Source organism: Tamandua tetradactyla, chromosome X (assembly GCF_023851605.1).
Source record: "Tamandua tetradactyla isolate mTamTet1 chromosome X, mTamTet1.pri, whole genome shotgun sequence".
Lineage (NCBI taxonomy): Eukaryota > Metazoa > Chordata > Mammalia > Pilosa > Myrmecophagidae > Tamandua > Tamandua tetradactyla.
The window spans coordinates 101,511,049-101,531,294 of NC_135353.1; the positions used below are offsets into that span (position 1 = coordinate 101,511,049).

Below are 20,246 nucleotides of genomic sequence, written 5' to 3' on the forward strand. Positions count from 1 at the left end.
GGTCACAATTGTAAATGGAATTATTTTCTTGCGTTCCCCCTCAGATTGCTCATTACCAGTGTATAGACACACTACAGATTTTTAAGTGTTGATCTTGTAACCTGCCACTTTGCTGTACTCATTTATTACCTCTAGTAGTTTTGCTGTGGATTTTTTGGGGTTTTCAACATGTAGTATCATATCATCTGCAAACAGTGAAAGTTTTACTTCTTCCTTTCCAAAATGGTGGCTTGTATTTCTTTTTTCTTGTCTAATTGCTTTGGCTAGAACTTCCAACACTATGTTGAATAATAGTAGTGATAGTGGATATCCTTGTCTTGTTCCTGATCTTAGGGGGAGGTTTTCAGTATATCCCCATTGAGGATGATGTTAGCTCTGGGTTTTTCATAAATTCCCTTTATCATTTTGAGGAAGTTCCCTACTATTCCTATCCTTTGAAGTGTTTTCCAAAGGAAAGGACATTGAATTTTGTCAAATGCCTTTTCTGCATCCATCGAGATGATCATGTGGACTTTTGGCTTCGATTTGTTGATAGGGTGTATTACATTAATTGATTTTCTTCCGGTGAAGCATCTTTGCACACCTGGGAGAATCCTACTTGGTCATGGTGTATAATTCTTTTAACATGTTGCTGGATTCTATTTGCCAGAATTTTGTTGAGGATTTTTGCATCTACATTCATTAGAGAGATTGGTCTGCAGTTTTCTTTTTTTGTAATATCTTTGTCTTGCTTTGTTATAAGGGTGATGTTGGCTTCGTAGAATGAGTTAGGTAGGTTTCCGTCCTCTCCAATTTTTTTGAAGAGTTTGAGCTGGATTGGTACTAATTCTTTCGGGAATGTTTGGTAGAATTCACATGCGAAGCCATCTGGTCCTGGATGTTTCTTTTTGGGCAGCTTCTTAATGACTGATTCAATTTCTTTACTTGTGATTGGTTTGTTGAGGTCGTCTATTTCTTCTCGAGTCAATGTTGCTTGTTCATGCCTTTCTAGAAAGTTATCCATTTCATCTACATTGTGAAGATTATTAGCATAAAGTTGTTCATAGTATCCTCTCATTACTTCCTTTATTTCTGTTGGTCAGTGTTTATGTCTCCTCTTCCATTTCTGATTTTATTTATCCATATCCTCTCTCTGCTTCTTTTTCTCAACCTTGCTAAGGGTCCAGCAATCTTATTGATTTTCTAAAAGAACCGATTCTGGTTTTGTTGATTTTCTCAATTGTTTTCATGTTCTGAATTTCATTTATTTCTGCTCTAATCTTCATTATTTCTTTCCTTTTGCTTGCTTGGGGTTAATTTGCTGTTCTTTCTCTACTTCTTCCAAGTGGACAGTTAATTCCTTGATTTTTGCACTTTCTTCTTTTTTTAATTTAGGGCATTTAGGGCAATAAATTTCCCTCTTAGCACTGCCTTTGCTGCATCGCATAAATTTTGATATGTTGTTGTTTTCACTTTCATTTGCCTCAAGATATTTACTGATTTCTCTTGTAATTTCTTCCTTGACCCACTGGTTGTTTAAGAGTGTGTTGTTGAGCCTCCATATATTTGTGAAATTTCTGGCACTCTGCCTATTATTGATTTCCAGCTTCATTCCTTTATGAGCTGAGAAAGTGTTTTGTATGATTTCAATCTTTTAAAATTGAGACTTGCTTTGTGAGCCAGCATATGGTCTATCCTTGAGAATGATCCATGAGCACTTGAGAAAAAGGTGTATCCTGCTGTTCCGAGGTGTAATGCTCTATAAATGTCTGTTAAGTGTAGTTCATTACTCAAATGCTGTTTCTTTATTAATCCTCTGTCTAGATGTTCTGCCCATTGATGAGAGTGGGGAATTGAAGTCTCCAACTATTATGGTAGCCGTATCTATTTCTCTTTTCAGTGTTTTCAGTTTTGCATCATGTATTTTGAAGCATTCTTGCTCATGCATAAATATTTATGATTGTTATGTCTTCTCATTGAATTCTTCCTTTGATTAATACATAGTGTTTTTCTTTGTCTCTTTTAACTGTTTTACATTTGAAGTCTAATTTGTTGGATATTAGTATAGCTACGCCTACTCTTTTCTTACTGTTATTTGCATGAAATATCTTTTCTCAACCTTGCACTTTCAACCTGTGTTATCCTTGGGTCTAAGATGTGTTTCCTTTAGACAGCATATAGATGGGTCCTGTTTTTTAATCCATTCTGCCAGTCTGTGTCTTTGATTGGGGAGTTTAATCTATTAACATTTAGTATTATTACTGTACAGGGGTAGTACTTTCTTCTACCATTTGGCCTTTTGGATTTTATAAGTCACATCTAACTTTCCTTCTTTTTACCTTTACTGATAGTCTTCCTTTCTACACTCTTCTCCACATCTCTCTCTCTTGTCTTTTCCTATCTGCGTCTAGTGCTCCCTTTAGTATTTATGGCAAAGCCAGTCTTTTGGTCACAAATTCTCTCAGTGATTTTTTTGTCTGAAAATGTTTTAAATTCTCCCTCATTTTTGAAGGACAATTTTGCCGGATATAGAATGTTTGCTTGGCAGTTTTTCTCTTTTAGTAATTTAAATATATCTTCCCACTGTCTTCTCGCCTCCATGGTTTCTGCTGAGAAATCTATGCATAGTCTTACTGGGTTTCCCTTGTATGTGATGGATTGCTTTTCTCTTGCTGCTTTCAAGATTCTCTTTCTCTTTGACATCTGACATTCTGATTAGTAAGTGTCTTGGAGTACATCTATTTGAATTTATTCTGTTTGGGGTATGCTGCACTTCTTGGATCTGTAATTTTAAGTCTTTCATAAGAGTTGGGAAATTTTCAGTGACAATTTCCTCCATTAGTTTTTCTCTTCCTTTTCCCTTCTCTTCTCCTTCTGGGACATCCACAACACGTACATTCATGCGCTTCATGTTGTCATTCAATTCCCTGAGTCCCTGTTCATATTTTTCCATTCTTTTCCCTATATTTTCTTTTGCTTGTCAGGTTTCAGATGTTCCGTCCTTCAGTTCATTAATCCTATCTTCTGCCTCTTGAAATCTGACATTGTAGGTTTCCATTTTTTTTCATCTCTTCTGCTATGCCTTTCATTCCCATAAGGTATGTGATTTGTTTTTTTGGACTTTTGACTTCTTTTTTGTTCATTCCTTGCCTTCTTTATATACTCCCTCAATTCATTGATTTGATTTTTGATGAGGTTTTCCATGTCTGTTTGAACATTCTGAATTGTTTCAACTCATTTGAATTGTTGGTTTGTTCCTTTGACTGGGCCACATCTTCAATTTTCCTAGTGTGATTTGTTCCTTTTTCTGGCGTCTAGGCCTGTAATTACCTTAATTAGTTTATTGCGGAGATAATTTTCACTTCTTTTACCTAGGATTTTCTTGCTGGATGACTTTGTTGTCTGTCTGTTCTTTGTCATTCAGTTCAGCTTATTCTGGACCACTAGCTTAGGCTTTGTTTAGCAGAGCAGAATTTTCAGCTTCTTTTCTTGTTTCTTGCCCTGCCTGTATGGTGCCTTTTTCCCCCATCCTTAGGAGGGTCTACTTAGGTGTTATAGATCCCAGCCAGATTTCCCTAGACCAAACTGGCCTCCTGTCAGGAGGATAGATTCACTTGCATCAGTTTTCCCTGAGGGTGAGACCCAGCAGGTTGAAAGACTTTCCTATGAAGTCTCTGGCCTCTGTGTTTTTCCTGTCCTGCCCAGTATGTGGTGCTTTTCTGCCTGCGGGCCACACCAGCATAAGGTGATGCGGTACCTTTACCTTCAGCAGACTGTCCCTGCTGGGGGCCTAGTAGAGACAGAGGAGAGGTTGTAGGCTGGCTTTAATTGCTTCAATTTTCCAAACCCTGGGGTCTCAATTCCTTGAGGGAGGGAATCCACCTGAGCTGGGCCCCACCCCTCTCCTGGGGAAGGCACAGGCTCCAGATAAGCTCTCACACAAGCTTGTTTCTGACTATGTCTGGGGCAGTTGCAGCCTGAGAAGCCCTGCCGCTGTATCCAAAGGCAGTCAGGCCTTTGTAGAAACAAAGCCACAAAAGGAAAGAGAAAAATCCTTCTCAGAGCAGGACCCCATTCCTCAGGTTTGCCAATCAAGAGCATAAGTTGGTATGTTGCTTTGTGTACCTGCAGATCCTACGTGCACCCTGCTTTCCTTCAGGGCCCAGACCCTTTCAAGTATTACGTGCTATCTGATCCAAAACACCTCTGTTTCCTTTTCAGTTTTCTCTTTTTCCATCAGCCCTGTTCCCTTGATGCTGTGGCAAAAATCAGCAACCCCTGCTTTGACAGGGTTCACATGGGCTGGGAGCCTATTTTTAGTAGTCAGAATTTGTAAATCAATTCCACAAATGGAGCTTAGTTGTGCTCAGCTCCTGCTGCCAGTAACGTCCCTTTCCTTTCCCCTCTGGGAAGCAGTCTGTGGGGGAGGGGCGCTGGCCACCATGCCTTGGGGAACTCATGGTTCTGCGGGGGCTCGCAGCCAGTCTAGCTGATCCAGACAGGGGTACACTGTGCGTCCGATCACTGACGTGGCCCTCGCAGTTGTTCTGTACTGTTCCTGGCTATTTAGTAGCTGCACTGGAGGACGAACTATATCCCACACCTTGGTAAGTCGCCATCTTGGCACTCTCCCCAATTGACTTTTGACAAGGATGCCAGGTTCACACCATAGGGAAAAAGTAGTCTCTTCAAGAAATGTTTCTCAGAAAACTGAATGTTCATATGCAAAGAATTAAGGTGGACCCCAACCTCACACCACATATAAAAATTAGCTCAAAGTTAATTAACTGAAAGACCTAAATATAAGAAGCAAAACTATAAAACTCTGTGCTGGTTTGAAAGGAAGTATGCCCCCTAAGAAAAGTCATGTTTTAATATAAATCCCATTTCTTAAAGGTAGAATAGTCTCTATTCAATGCTGTGTATTTGGGACTGTGATGGGATCATCTCCCTGGTTGATGAGATTTAGTTAAGAACGGTTGTTAAACTGGATTAGGGGATGACATGTCTCCACCCATCTGAGTGGGTCTTGATTAGTTTCTGAAGTCCTATAAAAGAGGAAACATTTTGGAGAGAGAGACTCAGAGAGATTCAGAGAGAGCAGAGAATGCTGCAGCACCACGAAGCAGAGAGTCCTTCAGCCAGCGATCTTTGGAGATGAAGAAGGAAGATGCCTCCCGGGGAGCTTCATGAAACAGGAAGCCAGGAGAGAAATCTAGCAGATGACGCCGTGTTTGCCATGTGCCCTTCCAGCTGAGAGAGAAGCCCTGACTGCGTTCGCCATGTGCCTTTCCAGATGAGAGAGAAACCCTGAACTTCATCGGCCTTCTTGAACCAAGGTATCTTTCCCCAGATGCCTTTGATTGGACATTTCTATAGACTTGTTTTAATTGGGACATTTTCTCGGCCTTAGATCTGTAAACTAGCAACTCATTAAATTTCCCCTTTTAAAAGCCATTCCGTTTCTGGTATATTGCATTCCAGCAGCTAGCAAACTAGAACAGATTTTGGTACCGGAGAGTGGGGTGCTACTGCTGCAGTTTGCAAATACCAAACATGTTGGAACGGTTTTTTAATTGGATAAGGGGAAGATTCTGGAGGAGTTGTGAGAAGCTTGATAGAGAAGGCCTAGAATGCTTTGGAGAGACTGTTGGGAGAAATGTGGACTCTAAAGATACCTCTGATGAGGCCCTAGACAGAAATGAGGCACATGTTATTGTAGACTGGAAGGAAAGTGAGCCTTGTTTTAAAATGGCAGATAATCTGGCAAAATTGACTCGTGGCTTTGGCTGGAAGGCAGATTGTAAAAGCCATGAACTTGTATATTTAGCAGAAGAGATCTCCAAATTAAGTGTTGAAAGTGCAGCCTGGTTTCTCCTCACAGCTTATAGTGAAATGCGAAAGGAAAGAGATAAGCTGAGAACTGAACTCTTGAGTAAGAAGAAACTAGAAATTGAGGTCCTGGAAAATTCTGGGCCTACAGAAAGGGAGACTCCAGAGTATAGTGCCCTGAGTGTGGATTTAACCAAATGTGGAACCAGCCAGCCATTTCAGAGAAAGTCAGGATCAGACATGGAATTATCCAGGAAAGATTTGTGGAAACTCCTTATGTCTGATGGGCATGATCCAAGGCTACTGCATAGAAAGCCAACGAGAGTGCTGTGGGACCTGTATAAACAGAGCCGCTGCCAGTCTGGACTGAGGGGTTCAGAGAAGGGACACATTGGAGGAAAAATAACTTCAGAGGCAAAACCGTGGAGGCTGAGGTCTGAAGTCAAGAAGCCTCAGGCCAGGAGAGTGGACCCACCCAAGCCCGTGGAGAGGGTGAGTTTGCCCCAAAGGCAGAGAATGGGCCTTCCACCTCGTTGCAGTGGAAGAGTCATGCCGCCTCAGGCCTTGGAGAAGGTGAAGCACATTCCTTGGGGTTTGGGGGGAGCCTGGCTGCCACCACATGGAGGGGTTGAGCGTGTGTCCCGTAGATGGCAGAGAGCCCGGGTGCGGCCCCAATGCTTGGAGAGGGTGGAGCCGAGAGAAAGGTGGTCTCCCCAATATCCCCCAAGGTTGCATTCAGAGAGAGGCAGGCGTAGGCATTTGGATAGGGTGGGACTGCCACTTTCTGAAGCCCTGAGGATAAATGACTCTCAGACTTTGAAAACTAATGGACTTTGCCCTGTAGGTTTTCGAAACCGTATGGGTCCGGTGACCCCTGTGTTCCTTCCTCCCTATGGAAATGCATATACATATCTTATGAATGTTCCTCCTTTGTATGTTGGCAGCAAATAACTTGTTGTGAGTTTTCAAAGGTCCAGAGCAAATGGAGAGAATTTTGCCTTAGGACAGACCATGCCTGTAACTGAGTTAATGAGATTTTATACTGTCTCTAATTTTGTACTTCATTGTATTGCTACTGAAAGGTTTAAGGTTTCTGATATTGTTATGAAGTTAATATATTTGTATATGGGAAAAAACATGTCTTTTTTAGGGGCCAGAGGGTGGAATGTGCTGGTTTGAAAGGAAGTATGCCCCCTAAGAAAAGTCATGTTTTAATATAAATCCCATTTCTTAAAGGTAGAATAGTCTCTATTCAATGCTGTGTATTTGGGACTGTGATGGGATCATCTCCCTGGTTGATGAGATTTAGTTAAGAACGGTTGTTAAACTGGATTAGGGGATGACATGTCTCCACCCATCTGAGTGGGTCTTGATTAGTTTCTGAAGTCCTATAAAAGAGGAAACATTTTGGAGAGAGAGACTCAGAGAGATTCAGAGAGAGCAGAGAATGCTGCAGCACCACGAAGCAGAGAGTCCTTCAGCCAGCGATCTTTGGAGATGAAGAAGGAAGATGCCTCCCGGGGAGCTTCATGAAACAGGAAGCCAGGAGAGAAATCTAGCAGATGACGCCGTGTCTGCCATGTGCCCTTCCAGCCGAGAGAGAAGCCCTGACTGCATTCGCCATGTGCCTTTCCAGATGAGAGAGAAACCCTGAACTTCATCGGCCTTCTTGAACCAAGGTATCTTTCCCTGGATGCCTTTGATTGGACTTTTCTATAGACTTGTTTTAATTCTCGGCCTTAGAACTGTAAACTAGCAACTCATTAAATTCCCCTTGTTAAAAGCCATTCCGTTTCTGGTATATTGCATTCCAGCAGCTAGCAAACTAGAACAAACTCCTAGAAGACAACATAGAGAAACATATTTAGGCCCTTGTATTAGGCAATGGTTTCTCAGACTTTATACCAAAAGTATGAGTAACAACAACAAAAACAGATAAATGATATCTCATCAAAATTTAAAACTTTTGCGCATCAAAGAACCTCACCATGAAAGTAAAAAGACAACATACAGAATGGGAGAAAATATTTGGAAAACACATATCTGATAAAGGTTCAATATCAAGAATATATAAAGAACTACAATTCAACTACAAAAAGACAAACAGCCCAACTAAAAAATCAGCAAAAGACTTGAATAGACATTTCTCCAAAGAGGAAATACAAATGGCTTAAAAACACATGAAAAGATATTGAACATCAATAGCCATTAGGGAATTGCAAATCAGAACCACAAAGAGATAACCATTTCACATCTACTAAAATGGCCATTATTTACAAAGTGAAAAGTAACAAGTGTTGGAGAGGCTGTGGAGAAATAGGAATGTTCATTCATTGTTGGTAGGAATGTAAAATGGTGCAGCTGCTGTAGAAGACAGTTTGGCAGTTCCCCAGAAAGTTAAGTATAGGGCTGCCATATGACTCAACAATTTCACTTGCATGTATATACCCAAAAGAAGTGTAAGCAGGGACTCAAACATTTATTTATATGTTCACAGGGCCATCATTCTCCATTGCCAAAAGATGGAAGCAACCGGGTTTCATAAAGAGATGAATGGATAAATAAAATGTGGTATATTCACACAATGGAGTATTATTCAGCCTTAAAAAAGAATTTGAAGTTATGATACATGTGATAATATGGATGAACCTTGCCGACATCATACTGAATATAAACCAAATACAAAAGGACAAATTTTGTATGATTTCACTAATATGAGATAATGAGAATAAGCATATTCATGGCATCAGAAACTAGAATACAGGTTACCAGGGGCATGGGTGTGGGTAGGGAATGGGGAGTCAATGTTTAATTGGTATAGAGTTTCTGTTTTAGGTGATGGAAAAGTTTTGGTAGTAGATGGTAGTGATGGTAGTACAACAGTGTGAATATAATTGATGTCAATGAATTATATATTTGAATGTGGTTGAAGAGGGAAATTTGGGGTTGCATAAATGTTACTAGAATAAAATTAAAAAAAAAACACATGACTGTACAACACAGTGAACCCTAATGTAAACTACAGACTATAGTTAATAGTGTACTTATACTAATGTTTCATCAACTGCAACAGAGTTACTACACTAATGCAAAGTATTATTAATAGAGAAAACTGTACTTGTGTGTATGTGTTGGGAGGGAGTATAAGAGAACTGCTTGATTTTTGTGTAAACCGACAACTTCTCTAATAAAATTTTTTTTAATGGTATGCTTGTTTTCTTCCATTCGATTAAAGACATAAGTAAATGCGGCCCCTAGTAAGTAGTTTACCTGGTACTGGAACTGAATAGGCTGTAGTTGGCTGTCATTCTGAGTCATCTTTCTAGCTAGGGCCTCTTTCAGTGCAAGGGCTTTATTCAATTCAATCAGCTCCTTAGACATCTGAGCTTGACGTAGAGCATGTTGAGTGGTGAAAACATCAGAAGACCTGCTGGTCTCTGGACTTGTTTCCACTTGCTGGAAGAGAGCAGGATAATGATTTGTAAGAAACAAGCAACTGGAGTTCCTTAGGCACTGTTGCATCAATCCTCATGGCTGCTTCTCTATTAGTAATATGTCTGTTCTTTAATAATTATGGCTTCTCATACATTTGCTTTAAACACCTGAAATAAATTGAGGTGCTCTATTTCTCTGCTCTCACAAACACCCTATTTCTTTTAGACACTTTGACTATTTTAGAGCCAACTAAGCTTTTTGCTCTTTTCTTTTTTGATATAGCCAAATTTTCTTAATTTTACCTCATTCCAAGGAGTCCTTAGAGGAGAGAGGGCCCTGGAAATGGCACTTTGGGAATGAAAGAAATGGAGAAGAGACCTCATTTACTCAGATAGCTGATTTCTAGTACTTGATTTATCTATCTTCCTTCTTTCAGAATATTAAAACTACTTGTATATATTCATTTTAGGGAGATAAAGCCCTTTCAAGGAAACCACTGTCCAGCCCTTCATTTTGACTCTACTCTATAACCTCTATTAGGTTGCTTGAAACTTCTAATAGTTCAACATCTAACACATTTTACATATTCTTGCGACGTGAATACTAAAAATATTTTCCTTGGTTCTCATAGCTCCTAATAATTCAACCTAAGAAAAAATATGCTGAAATAAAAATTCCCTTTTATGTTTTTCTCTAAAGCTTTTTGACTTGTCATAATTTCCTAATTTGTTCCACTTATCATTTCAACTTGCTAGACAGTTGAAGAATACTAGCATCAAACAATAAATTAGTAATCTACGTTATAAATATGGAATGTGACATCCCTGAGAAGTCTTGCAATCCAATACCAATTATACTATTAGAGCTAGAGCATATTCAAGCTAGGGAAATTTACAAAGCTGAGATTTATACTCAAGATTTCTGGATTTCCAAAGCATTCTATAGAGTATGGTAGCAATCATGAATTCTCTTCTTCAACTGAGTGATAAATTATAGGAAATGTTACAGTTAAAGCTCCCAGTTCTATACAAAAAGGTCAGCTACTTACAGCTTCTGGTTCCATTCCAGTATCAATGGCTGCAGCCATGCAAGCAACGGTTTCATCCTGTAGTGACAAATGTTTCAGTTTAGGATAAGATTCTGAAGTGAAGCTGATTAGTGGTTTTGATACTAATTTTTTTCAAGCGTACACAAACACCATTTAAGGTGCTGGACACATTTTGCAGTCATATATAACTCAACAGCCACCCATTTCCATTTCCCATCTCTCAAAAGTCTTTGTTCTTTATAAAGGGTGATTGTGTAGTCTCAGTAAAAAATAAGGTCATGTGACAACTGACATATTTATTGCAGTTCTTCTGCTCTGTCAGAAATCACTGGGCCAGATTGAAACACTGAGCTATTTCAATAGGCCAAAGTTTTACTCACTTTTAAACTTACCCTCTCTTTTTATGTTCTACCCCTAAATCTCCTTCTATAATGTACAGGTCTAACCAGTTCTCGTGGACATACCCTCCCAAGAACAGACATCAAATAATGGCAATGCAGCATAAAAGTGAATAGAACAAAGGTGGTGAATACACAACTATCTGATGATATTGTGAGCCATTGACTGTAACTATGTCAAGAATGTTTGCTGTTTACAATAAAATATTTAAAAAACAAAAACAAACAAAAAAAGTGAATAGAATAAAGAGTTATTTCATAGTCAGTCAAGATAACAAAAGCTTACTCCATAAAGAAATAAATACCCCAGGTACACATGCAGGACAAATGTGTCCACAAAGTCAGACAAATGCACTGCAGTCTCTGCCCCACTTACAGATAAGAACAGATCATATACGCCTACTCCAGATAGTGATTACTTAAAGGGAAAGGGTAAGCCCTAATTCCCTACCAGAGAAGGGTAAATTCCTTCTTTGGGCATTGGAACAATAGCTACTTAGAACGGAAACTTATTAGGACTAATTTGTTTATTTGCTATCCTATGAGCAAGCTCTGTTCTCCCCACTGGAATTTAGGCTTTATTTCTTATTGTAATATATGGATTACCACTTTAAGTGGTTCTGAAAAGCACTGAGAAGGATTCTTTCTAGGAAGTCACATGATTAGGAGATCATAGATAAATGAGTTATTAGCTAAATAGCAAGGAAAGAATTTAGGGTTAGCACATGGAGTCTTGTACCAGCCCTATGAAACATGATACAGTTGTTGAAACTTGAATCTCAGTACCTTTAAAGCAAGGAGTGAAGAGGCCCCAGTAAGTGCTGTTTGTAAAGCATTTTCCTTATTCTGCCCAGAAATTTCCCATTAATGAGGCTCAAAGGGAATTCAAAGGAAGCTCCAATGTTCCCATATTTTTTTCTCATAATATACAGTACTAATGATTTTCTAAGGGCAGGACATACCAGAGTCTTTTTAAAAACAGATCACTTCAATATATTATAGGTTAACGGATACTTTTATCCCTCCCATGTCTAAATTTTAATATAAGGACTAGTTATGGGCCTATGGTAGATTACTCAAGCCCATCACATTTGCTTTTGGAGACTTTTCCTAGCACCTTCCAGGCAGTCAGGATCAAAGCAGATAAGCTGAACCTTGAAGAAGACATGTTGTTACTGTAGGTTTACTTTCAGCTTTTGGCCCCAGTGAAATTTCACAATGCTAAAGTTTAATCTTAGGACTACACTGATATGGCAGGATTCTGCCTTCATAATCCTAAATGTAAATATCTAGCAATAGGATTTATTTCATTTTAATGACCTTCTTTTCTCCCATTCCAAGGCCACAGTTGAAAACCTCTTATAATTAAAATATATGATTTGCTGAAGGTGATGGTCAGGGGAAGAAGGCTAAGATACACTGTGCTACATTAACCAGCAATATCCTTCTAAATGAAGTTCATGATTGCAGGCTATAGGCAATACCACTACCGGACATTAAAAATGCTTTTTAATGGAACTATCTTGGAGAAGGGGGTAAAAACTAAAAACAAACAAACAAAAAGCATTTGATTTTGTGGAAACTGAAAGGATTGCATGAATTTCTTCACAGGTAACTGCAACACGGAGATTTACTTGAATTATATTGTAAAGGAAGCATATAGTTTAGTGCTTTAAAGCCCTAGGAGGAAAAAATAGTTTTAATTCAGAAGGAAGGGCACAGGCACTTACATTTAAAACACATTGCTTTCACTACAGTGAGTCAATAAAAGCTACAAGATACATTGCTGTGTATTAAAAAAAAAAGAAAAGAAAAGAAATGTAGCTGGGAGGGTCTCCAAACAATAGACATGGAGAACTCAGATTCAAGGGTCCAGAAGGAGCCCTGGATAAAAGTGTTTACTCGGCCTAACTCTGAAAGTGGTTGGAAGCCAGAAACTTTATTAGCTTGTGGCAATCTTTAGCACCCTCCTTCTGCTTGTGCCAAGTGTATTTTAGTGGCCACCATTAGCAACTTCCTCTACAGGCACATCGGGTACCAGTCATACTGCCAGCTACTCACTGAGCATACCCTATCTTATTTTATTAATTTTCCATCTTTCCCATGTGACTAAAAGACCTTGCAATAAGGTGGTATGAAGTCCTCGAAGACTGATGTGGTGGACATAAACAACGGTGCTCTGGGTCACTATTTTCTGAGCTTGTAAGCTTAGGTTCCAGCAGGATTCTGCAATAGGTTACCTTAATTCTGGGGCGGCTCACGCAAAATTTTCATATACCAGAAATATATGTTTCATACATTAGATATATTTAAGGGGCATTATGGATGGTAAAATTTAACCTTGTAATAACCATTCCCTAAGCATATACTCTATATCTCAGCCCCAATGACATTCTTATCATTTTCTCAACATTTTTCTACCTCTTGGTTTATACATATATCTTGTCCTCTATGTGGAGTGTCCTTTCCTCTTTTCTACATGGGTAAAATCCTATTCATATTTTAGGAACCATTTTCTTCTGTGATGCTTTCCTGAATTTTCAAAGCCATTAATCACTTTCTTTTGTGCTCCCACTATATTTTACTCATATTACTAGTACAAAAGGATTAAAACAGACATGATAGAGGGTTCCCAATTTTCTCCGCCTTCAAGCCTTGCCTCTCTCCTATCTGTTGCCTTTTTTTGCTACCTCTTCTGCCCCTGAACCTTAACAAACTGACAAACCATAAGGCTTGTTGAGAAGAGCTCTTGAAAAATAATCTTCGGACAGTTATGGAGATGGGATTATACCAGTGATCCCAAGCAAGAGGCATGAAAACTGGAACAGCCCCCAGTTAAAAGTTTTGCAGCATTAAAAACAAAACCTGCTACCTGAACCAAACCACAAGGACATATGTCCCTCTCTACTTGCCCCATAAAACTCCAACCCTGTTTTGACTTGGGAAGTTATTTAGAGCTCAGGTACTTCCTGAGTATATCAGCAGAGTGATACCTTTAACCTCTATTTGAGTCACTTAAATTATTTTCTTTTGACATTAATATAGCATTAGCAAAGTTACACAGATCTTAAGCAGCAGATCGGGCTTCAAACCAGGAACTATGCCCTGTTTGTTGGATAAAACAGTCATCTTGGACTGTTCATGACAGTTTTGTACAGTAATAATTATTCTAAAACATAGCCTCTTGGTCTTTTAGCGTTTACTTATTTGATTTCTTGGATCTGGCCATCTTAACCCTTCCATCCACAATACTGTATGGCATTTTTTCCCCACTTACTCTTAAAGAGCAAATATATGTAGATGATTTTTTGATATCCTTTTGATAACTCTAGAAAATATTGGGCAAGACCAGGGGTGGAAGTATCATGTTTCTGGTACAATTCAAATCTTTGCCCAAGGATTAAGAATTATTACCAAGCATTTGCATATACATTACTGCTTCAGAATAATAAGTGAGAGTGTATAGATGGTATAAAATCGACCATAACCCTCTAACCAACCACAACCCCTCAATATAGTATGTTATACTATAACTTCAATGAAAAAAAGGGCTAAGACAGAAAGGGAACACACGAAAAATAAAAATAGATTTTTAGGGTAGTAGGGTTGTGAGACATTTTCCCAACCCCCTCAAAAAACCCACACCCATAACTACTATAATAGTTCTAAAAATAAATAAAAATGGGAACTTATCAACTTGAGGCAGAATGATCATTTGAATTTATTTATTATTGGTAATAAAATGACAGCTGTGGTATTCCTTGGATGCTCTGAGCTATCTGTTAGAATGCAGCTATTTCAAATTGGGGAATGGTACAAGGCCTCTTATTAAGTTAGTCTTCACTGAGAAGACAGTGCTCTGAGAGTACACTGAGAGGACTGCTGCTCTTGCTGCCCAGTTCTGCCATACAACTGCTTCTGGTGTTTGATGAGAATCCTGAAATATTAATGTGCTGTTGTATATGTAACCCCTTATGAGTGTTTTCATTCAACAAATTCAAAATTTAGATCATATCCAATGCTCTATGATCTCTGCCCTAGCAGCTCACAATCTAGTTGCTTTAGCAAAAGGCACAGCATTAGAACGGTTTATTTGCATCAAGAGAAACAAATGAAAGCACTATGCCTACTTGGCTTACCGATAACTGGGTAATCACTTGTTGAAGGTTACAAATTATCTCTATATTTTCTTTTAATTCATCGTCTTCCAAAGTCTCCACTAGCTTTTGAAGATCCAGTTTGCAGCTGAAAATTCAAACAAAGGAACCCAAAGATTAATCTGGCCAGAAGATCCATGATTATGTACTAAAGTGGTATAGGTCACTAACAACCATCTGGTAGGAAACTTACGCTGCATGCTGCCTTAGCTCTTCTAGCTTGGCGTTCATTTTTTCATTTGCTTGCTCTGTCTGTAACAAAGACCCAGGAGATAATCAGTGGCAGTGCCTGACAGCCTCACCTAATTACACTCTCTCTCGTACTCCTATGGATTAAAACCTAGGAAGAGAGGCTGCCTCCTTTACTGTAATGGAGGATTTAGTGGGTTGTGGTTATTTAGTGAGAAATGTGTTTTTTAACAGAGTCATGGAAATTAGCCCTTTAGTCAACAAGAGCTACTAAAAATAGCATACAAGCAGCTGGGTCTTGTGTTTGCTATGAAGCTCAGACTATGGAGTGGAGTGTGAAGTCTTAATTTCACAGAGAACTTTGGAACTGGGAGAGAAAGCAATACTTCCTGGCATGCTACTCCGTGCTATTTGCAAAAAATACCACTTGCTTTAAACTGCCTCCTACACCACACTGTTCTGTAGCCCCAGCACAAGGGCATTTAAAATTTAAAAGGGCCTCACGCTGAATTTGAGCTGAGCTTTTAAGTTACAATCTCTGATATGGTAGGTGGTTTTAGCAAAAGAAGGCTAGAAAGAGGGAAAGGAATAAGAATGATGGTAGACAAAGAAGAAATGGCAGAGGAAAGCTATGTTTTGGGGAGGGTGATTGATAATTTCAGTTTTATTTCAATCACAGTATCTGTAACATACTGGATGCTACCACAGATTTGGGAAGGACAGTTCATATAGGACAAAAAAGCACTTTCCATGAAGTTCTGACAAGGCATCAAACAATAAGCCTATTAGACAGCCATTGTAACAATCTTTACAAAGGTGAGATGAGTATGTGGCTAGAATCCAAGTATTGTCACATCAGTCACATGCACACACGTGGGAAACAGCTATCAGAGTTACTTCAAAGGCATAAAATATAGCACTAGAGACAGAAAATGTATATAAAAATCTCCTACGTCCTATTTTTGCCCTTCCATTAGTAATGGACAATACAATGTAAGATTTGCCCCCCTTTAAAGAAATCAGTAAGTAGCTTACCCTTCCTTGGCTAGGGAGCATACTGATGCATGACAGTGTATATACGTTACAGATGTTCAATTACATTTTGGTGGAAACTCATTTTTGCTTCTGGCAATAGTTGTGGTATCAAAGACTAAGTTGTATTTAGACTTGTAGAAAAATGTTAGTAACAGAGCTGGTATGCACTGACCCAGGAGTAGAATTCAGAACTGGTGTAATCAATTACATGGTGATTTACTATTTGGAAACTAAGCATATGTAAAAGAAATGAGAATTAATTTCTTAGGTGTTGTACCTTACCATGGCAGCTGTTAAGATGTAATATGAAATGAGAAAACGTTGGGGAAAGTTAGACAGAGAGAGACTAAAATTTTAGTGAGGGGACACTTCCTTGGTATTATGGACAAAGATTGGGTGGCACTTAAGATAACAGAGGGACTTGATTCTTTCCCTCGTGGTATTTCAAAACAAATATACTATAAAATGGGATTCATGTAGGTTCTTTCTAGTGGATATATAGGTGTACACTATACAATTCTTTAAACTTTTCTATATGTTTGACTACAAACCCATTTATTTACCCTAGAAAGGCTCCCTGGAGAATATGGTAATAGTAATCCATTTCTTCTCACATAAGTTGTCTCTTATAATGAGAAGCTGGTTAAACATTTAGAAAACTAAGCTAGTGAGTATCCAGATTGACAGTATGTTCATCTTGGGGCCTCACCAAAATGATCCTCTCCAACATCTGGGCTGTTTGACCAGCTGCTTCACTTAGACCACGACTTAATTTTTCATTTTCCTCTATAAGGGAACGATTCTTCTCCATCAAGGACTGTAGATTCTCTGATGGCTCCACGCTAAAACAAAGAAAGTAACGTATTAGAAAAATTCCTGTTTGATTAGACCTATATCAATGGTGGCTAAGAATAATCCCATAGGCCTTCTGGGTAGGGGTAAATGGGTTAAAATTAGCTCACATAAGTCCGGAAAAAGTGTGTCCAATCCAACCTATCTACCTAGACAGGTAGAGCATGAAACATATCCCTGAAGTACTTTAAGTTAATGGTTTAGAGGCAGGTAAGAATTCAGACCCAGATATGACTGGCATAGGAATGACTAACCTCTCTATCCTTGACCTCTTGGTTGAGGATCTTTCTATTTGTGTTAGGAAGATAAGAAGTAATGATTACGTGTAACCAAAATAGCTCTCCCCTTCTTTTTCCCACCCTCATTTCATTAAAGATTAGGGAGGTATGGAGGCTGTAGAAGTAAAACTGCTTGAGGTAAAAATTTGAGCTGATCAACTTAAGTTGATTACCTATTTACTGTAAGTTTAGGGAAACAGCATTGAAGAAGTACAAAACTTAAAATGATGACCAGTGGCCACTAAGAATCTTATCATTTCTCTTCTTAAATAAGTATTCCCTTCTAAATACGTACCTTGCTTGAAATTAATGACCCATAGCCTCCTGTTCATCATTTATCTATAAATATAAATTGCTTAGAGTGGATGATGGCAACAATGATGAATATTTCAAACAGGAATGGAAGAGAAAGATTGAAATAGCTTGAAGAAGCACACGCAGATAAGAACCTTTGGAACTTCTACATACTACTTGATGTCACTTCCAGACTAATAAAGCAGCTTTTTTTTTTAAATCCACTGGAATGAAGTGTTCTAAAGACAGTACAAAGGACTGGTGAAAAAAGCTTAAAAGAAATACAAAGATTTGATCTAAAGAAGATTGAAGGGAAAAATTAATAGTTGTCAAGGCTATGATTAGAGAAAAACAGGATAAGGAACAGCTGTTATCAATCTCAATAAAGGATAGAAAAAGATTTTCAGGAATAGAGTAGATACATTCTCAGCCAGCTTAAGACCTCCCTGAATTCTTATAGGATATTTTAGCTTGCATTTATCAAAAATAGCAAGGCCAAACAGTAGGATCTCATATTATACTATTGAGAACTTATTAAGACTTTATGAAAGAATGCTCAATTAAAGCTTGTATTATAAAAATACTCTATTGGTAAAATTAAGTGTTATTTTTAGATTGCTAACATGTTTCCTTATTTCGTTAAACTTAATTAAGGGAAAATTTCCATGCATCATTCACGTAAGTTGACACGTTACAAAGTAATGATACTTTTAACTGATAGTTTTATTTTCCTCCAAAACATTCTAGAGTTTCTCTAAAGGAAGGAATCATATTTTATTTAACTGCTGATTTTTCTAAAAAGGAAGTTGTTCTTTGCAATTTGAGCTAAATGCCTGAATATTTGAGTACTACGACCATTAGTAAGAATAGCTAACACTTACTATGTGCTAGGCTTTTTCTAAATGTTTTACATATATTAAGCATTTAATTCTCACAATGGCTCTTTGAGGTAGGTCCTATTGTCATACCCATTTTTTAAATTCTAAAATATAACATATATACAAAAAGAGCAATAAATGTCAAAGTACATTGTAACAAATAGTTTTAGTACAGATTTCAGAGTTTGATATGGGTTACAGAACCACAATTTTAGGTTTTTCCTTAAAGCTGCTCCAAGACACTGGAGATAAAAGAAATACTGATATAGCGATTCAGCAGTCATACTCATTTGTTAAATCCTATCTTCGCTGTTATAAGTCCTCCTTATCCTTTGACCTTTCTTCCGATCTTTAGGAGTGTTTGGACTATGCCCATTTTTAATTTTTCATATTGGAAAGGGCTGTCGATAATATGCAATAGAGGGATGGGATTAGTTGACATTCTGGAGAGTCTGGCCCCTCTGGGTTTCGGGACTTATCTGGCCTAGAAACCCCTCTGAAGGTTGCAGGTTTCTGGAAAGTAATCACAGTGCATGGAACTTTTGTAGAATCTTAGATACCATCCTAGGTATTCTTTAGGGTCGGCAGGAATTGTTTTGGCAAACTATCGTAAATAGCAATATTTAGCTGAAGCTTGCATAAGAGTAGCCTCCAGAATAGGCGATCAACTCCATTTGAACTCTCTCAGCCACTAATACCTTTATTTGTTACAATTCTTTCCCCCCATTTGGTCAGGCAGGCATTGTTGATCCCATGGTGCCAGAATCAGGCTCATCCCTGGGATTCATAACCCATATGGGCCAGGGAGACTTTCACCCCTAGATGTCATATCCCACGTAGGGGGGAGGGTAATGATTTCACTTGCAGAGTTGGGTTGAGAGAGAGAGAGAGAGGCCACATCTAAGCAACAAAAGAGGTCCCCTGGAAATAATTCGAAGGCATAACTATAGGTAGGCATAGCTTTTCTGCTATATAAATAAGCTTCACAAGAGCAAGTCTCAAAATCAAGGGCTTGGCCTATAGACCTGGGAGTCCCTAATGTTTGAGACAGTATCAGGGGTTTCCGCAGTGGTGAAGTTTAAAAGTTCTTAGTTTTTTTTCCCATCCCTCAATGGACTTTGCAAATACTTTTCTTTAATTGGGAAATATAAAATACATAGGAAAAAAGCAATAAATTTTCAAGCACATTTTAACAAGTAGTTATAGAATGGATTTTCAAGTTTGGTAGAGATTAGTTCCATGATTTCTTTTTTCTAGCTGCTCTAAGAGAGAGACCAACAGAAATAACAATATGATGATTTAACAGTCATACTCATTTGTTAAATTCTATCTCTTCTATTATACTCCTCCTTCTCTTTACATAACATATATAAATAAAAGCAATAAAGTTCAAAGTACATTGCAACAATTAGTTCTTGAACAGATTTCAGAGTTTGGTATGGGTTACAATTCCACAATTTTAGGTTTTGATTTCTAGCTGCTCTATGGTACTGGAGGCTAAAAGAAATATCAGTATGTTTCAAGTACTCATACTCATTTGTTAAACCCTACCTTCTCTGTATAACTCCACCATCACCTTTGACCTTTTCCCCACTCTTTAGGGGTATTTGGGCGATGCCCATTCTAACATTTTCAAGTTGGAAGGGGCTATAGATAATATGGGATGGAGGAAAGAAGGGGGATGGAACTAGTTGATGTTCTGGAAAGATATTTGCATTTCAGGACTTATCTGTCCAGGGACCTATCTGGAGGCTATAGGCTTTGGTGTATATGGTGTACAATCAATGGCTCACAATATTATCGCACGGTTGCATATTCATCACCATGATCACCTTCTGAACATTTGCATCTCTCCAGAAAAAGAAATAAAA

The 20,246-nt window shown here is 38.4% G+C and overlaps 1 protein-coding gene across 1 annotated transcript in view; it reads right to left on the reverse strand.

The window, feature by feature from the left end:
• Positions 1–20,246, reverse strand: part of KIF4A (kinesin family member 4A) — a 230,614-nt gene that overhangs the window by 119,509 nt on the left and 90,859 nt on the right. Inside the window, exons 11-15 of the mRNA XM_077145000.1 lie at positions 16,783–16,915; positions 15,043–15,101; positions 14,832–14,937; positions 10,295–10,351; positions 9,082–9,267 (exon numbers count right to left, since the gene is read on the reverse strand). Coding sequence (XP_077001115.1) covers positions 9,082–9,267; positions 10,295–10,351; positions 14,832–14,937; positions 15,043–15,101; positions 16,783–16,915 — 541 coding nt within the window. The remainder of the gene's footprint in view (positions 1–9,081; positions 9,268–10,294; positions 10,352–14,831; positions 14,938–15,042; positions 15,102–16,782; positions 16,916–20,246) is intronic.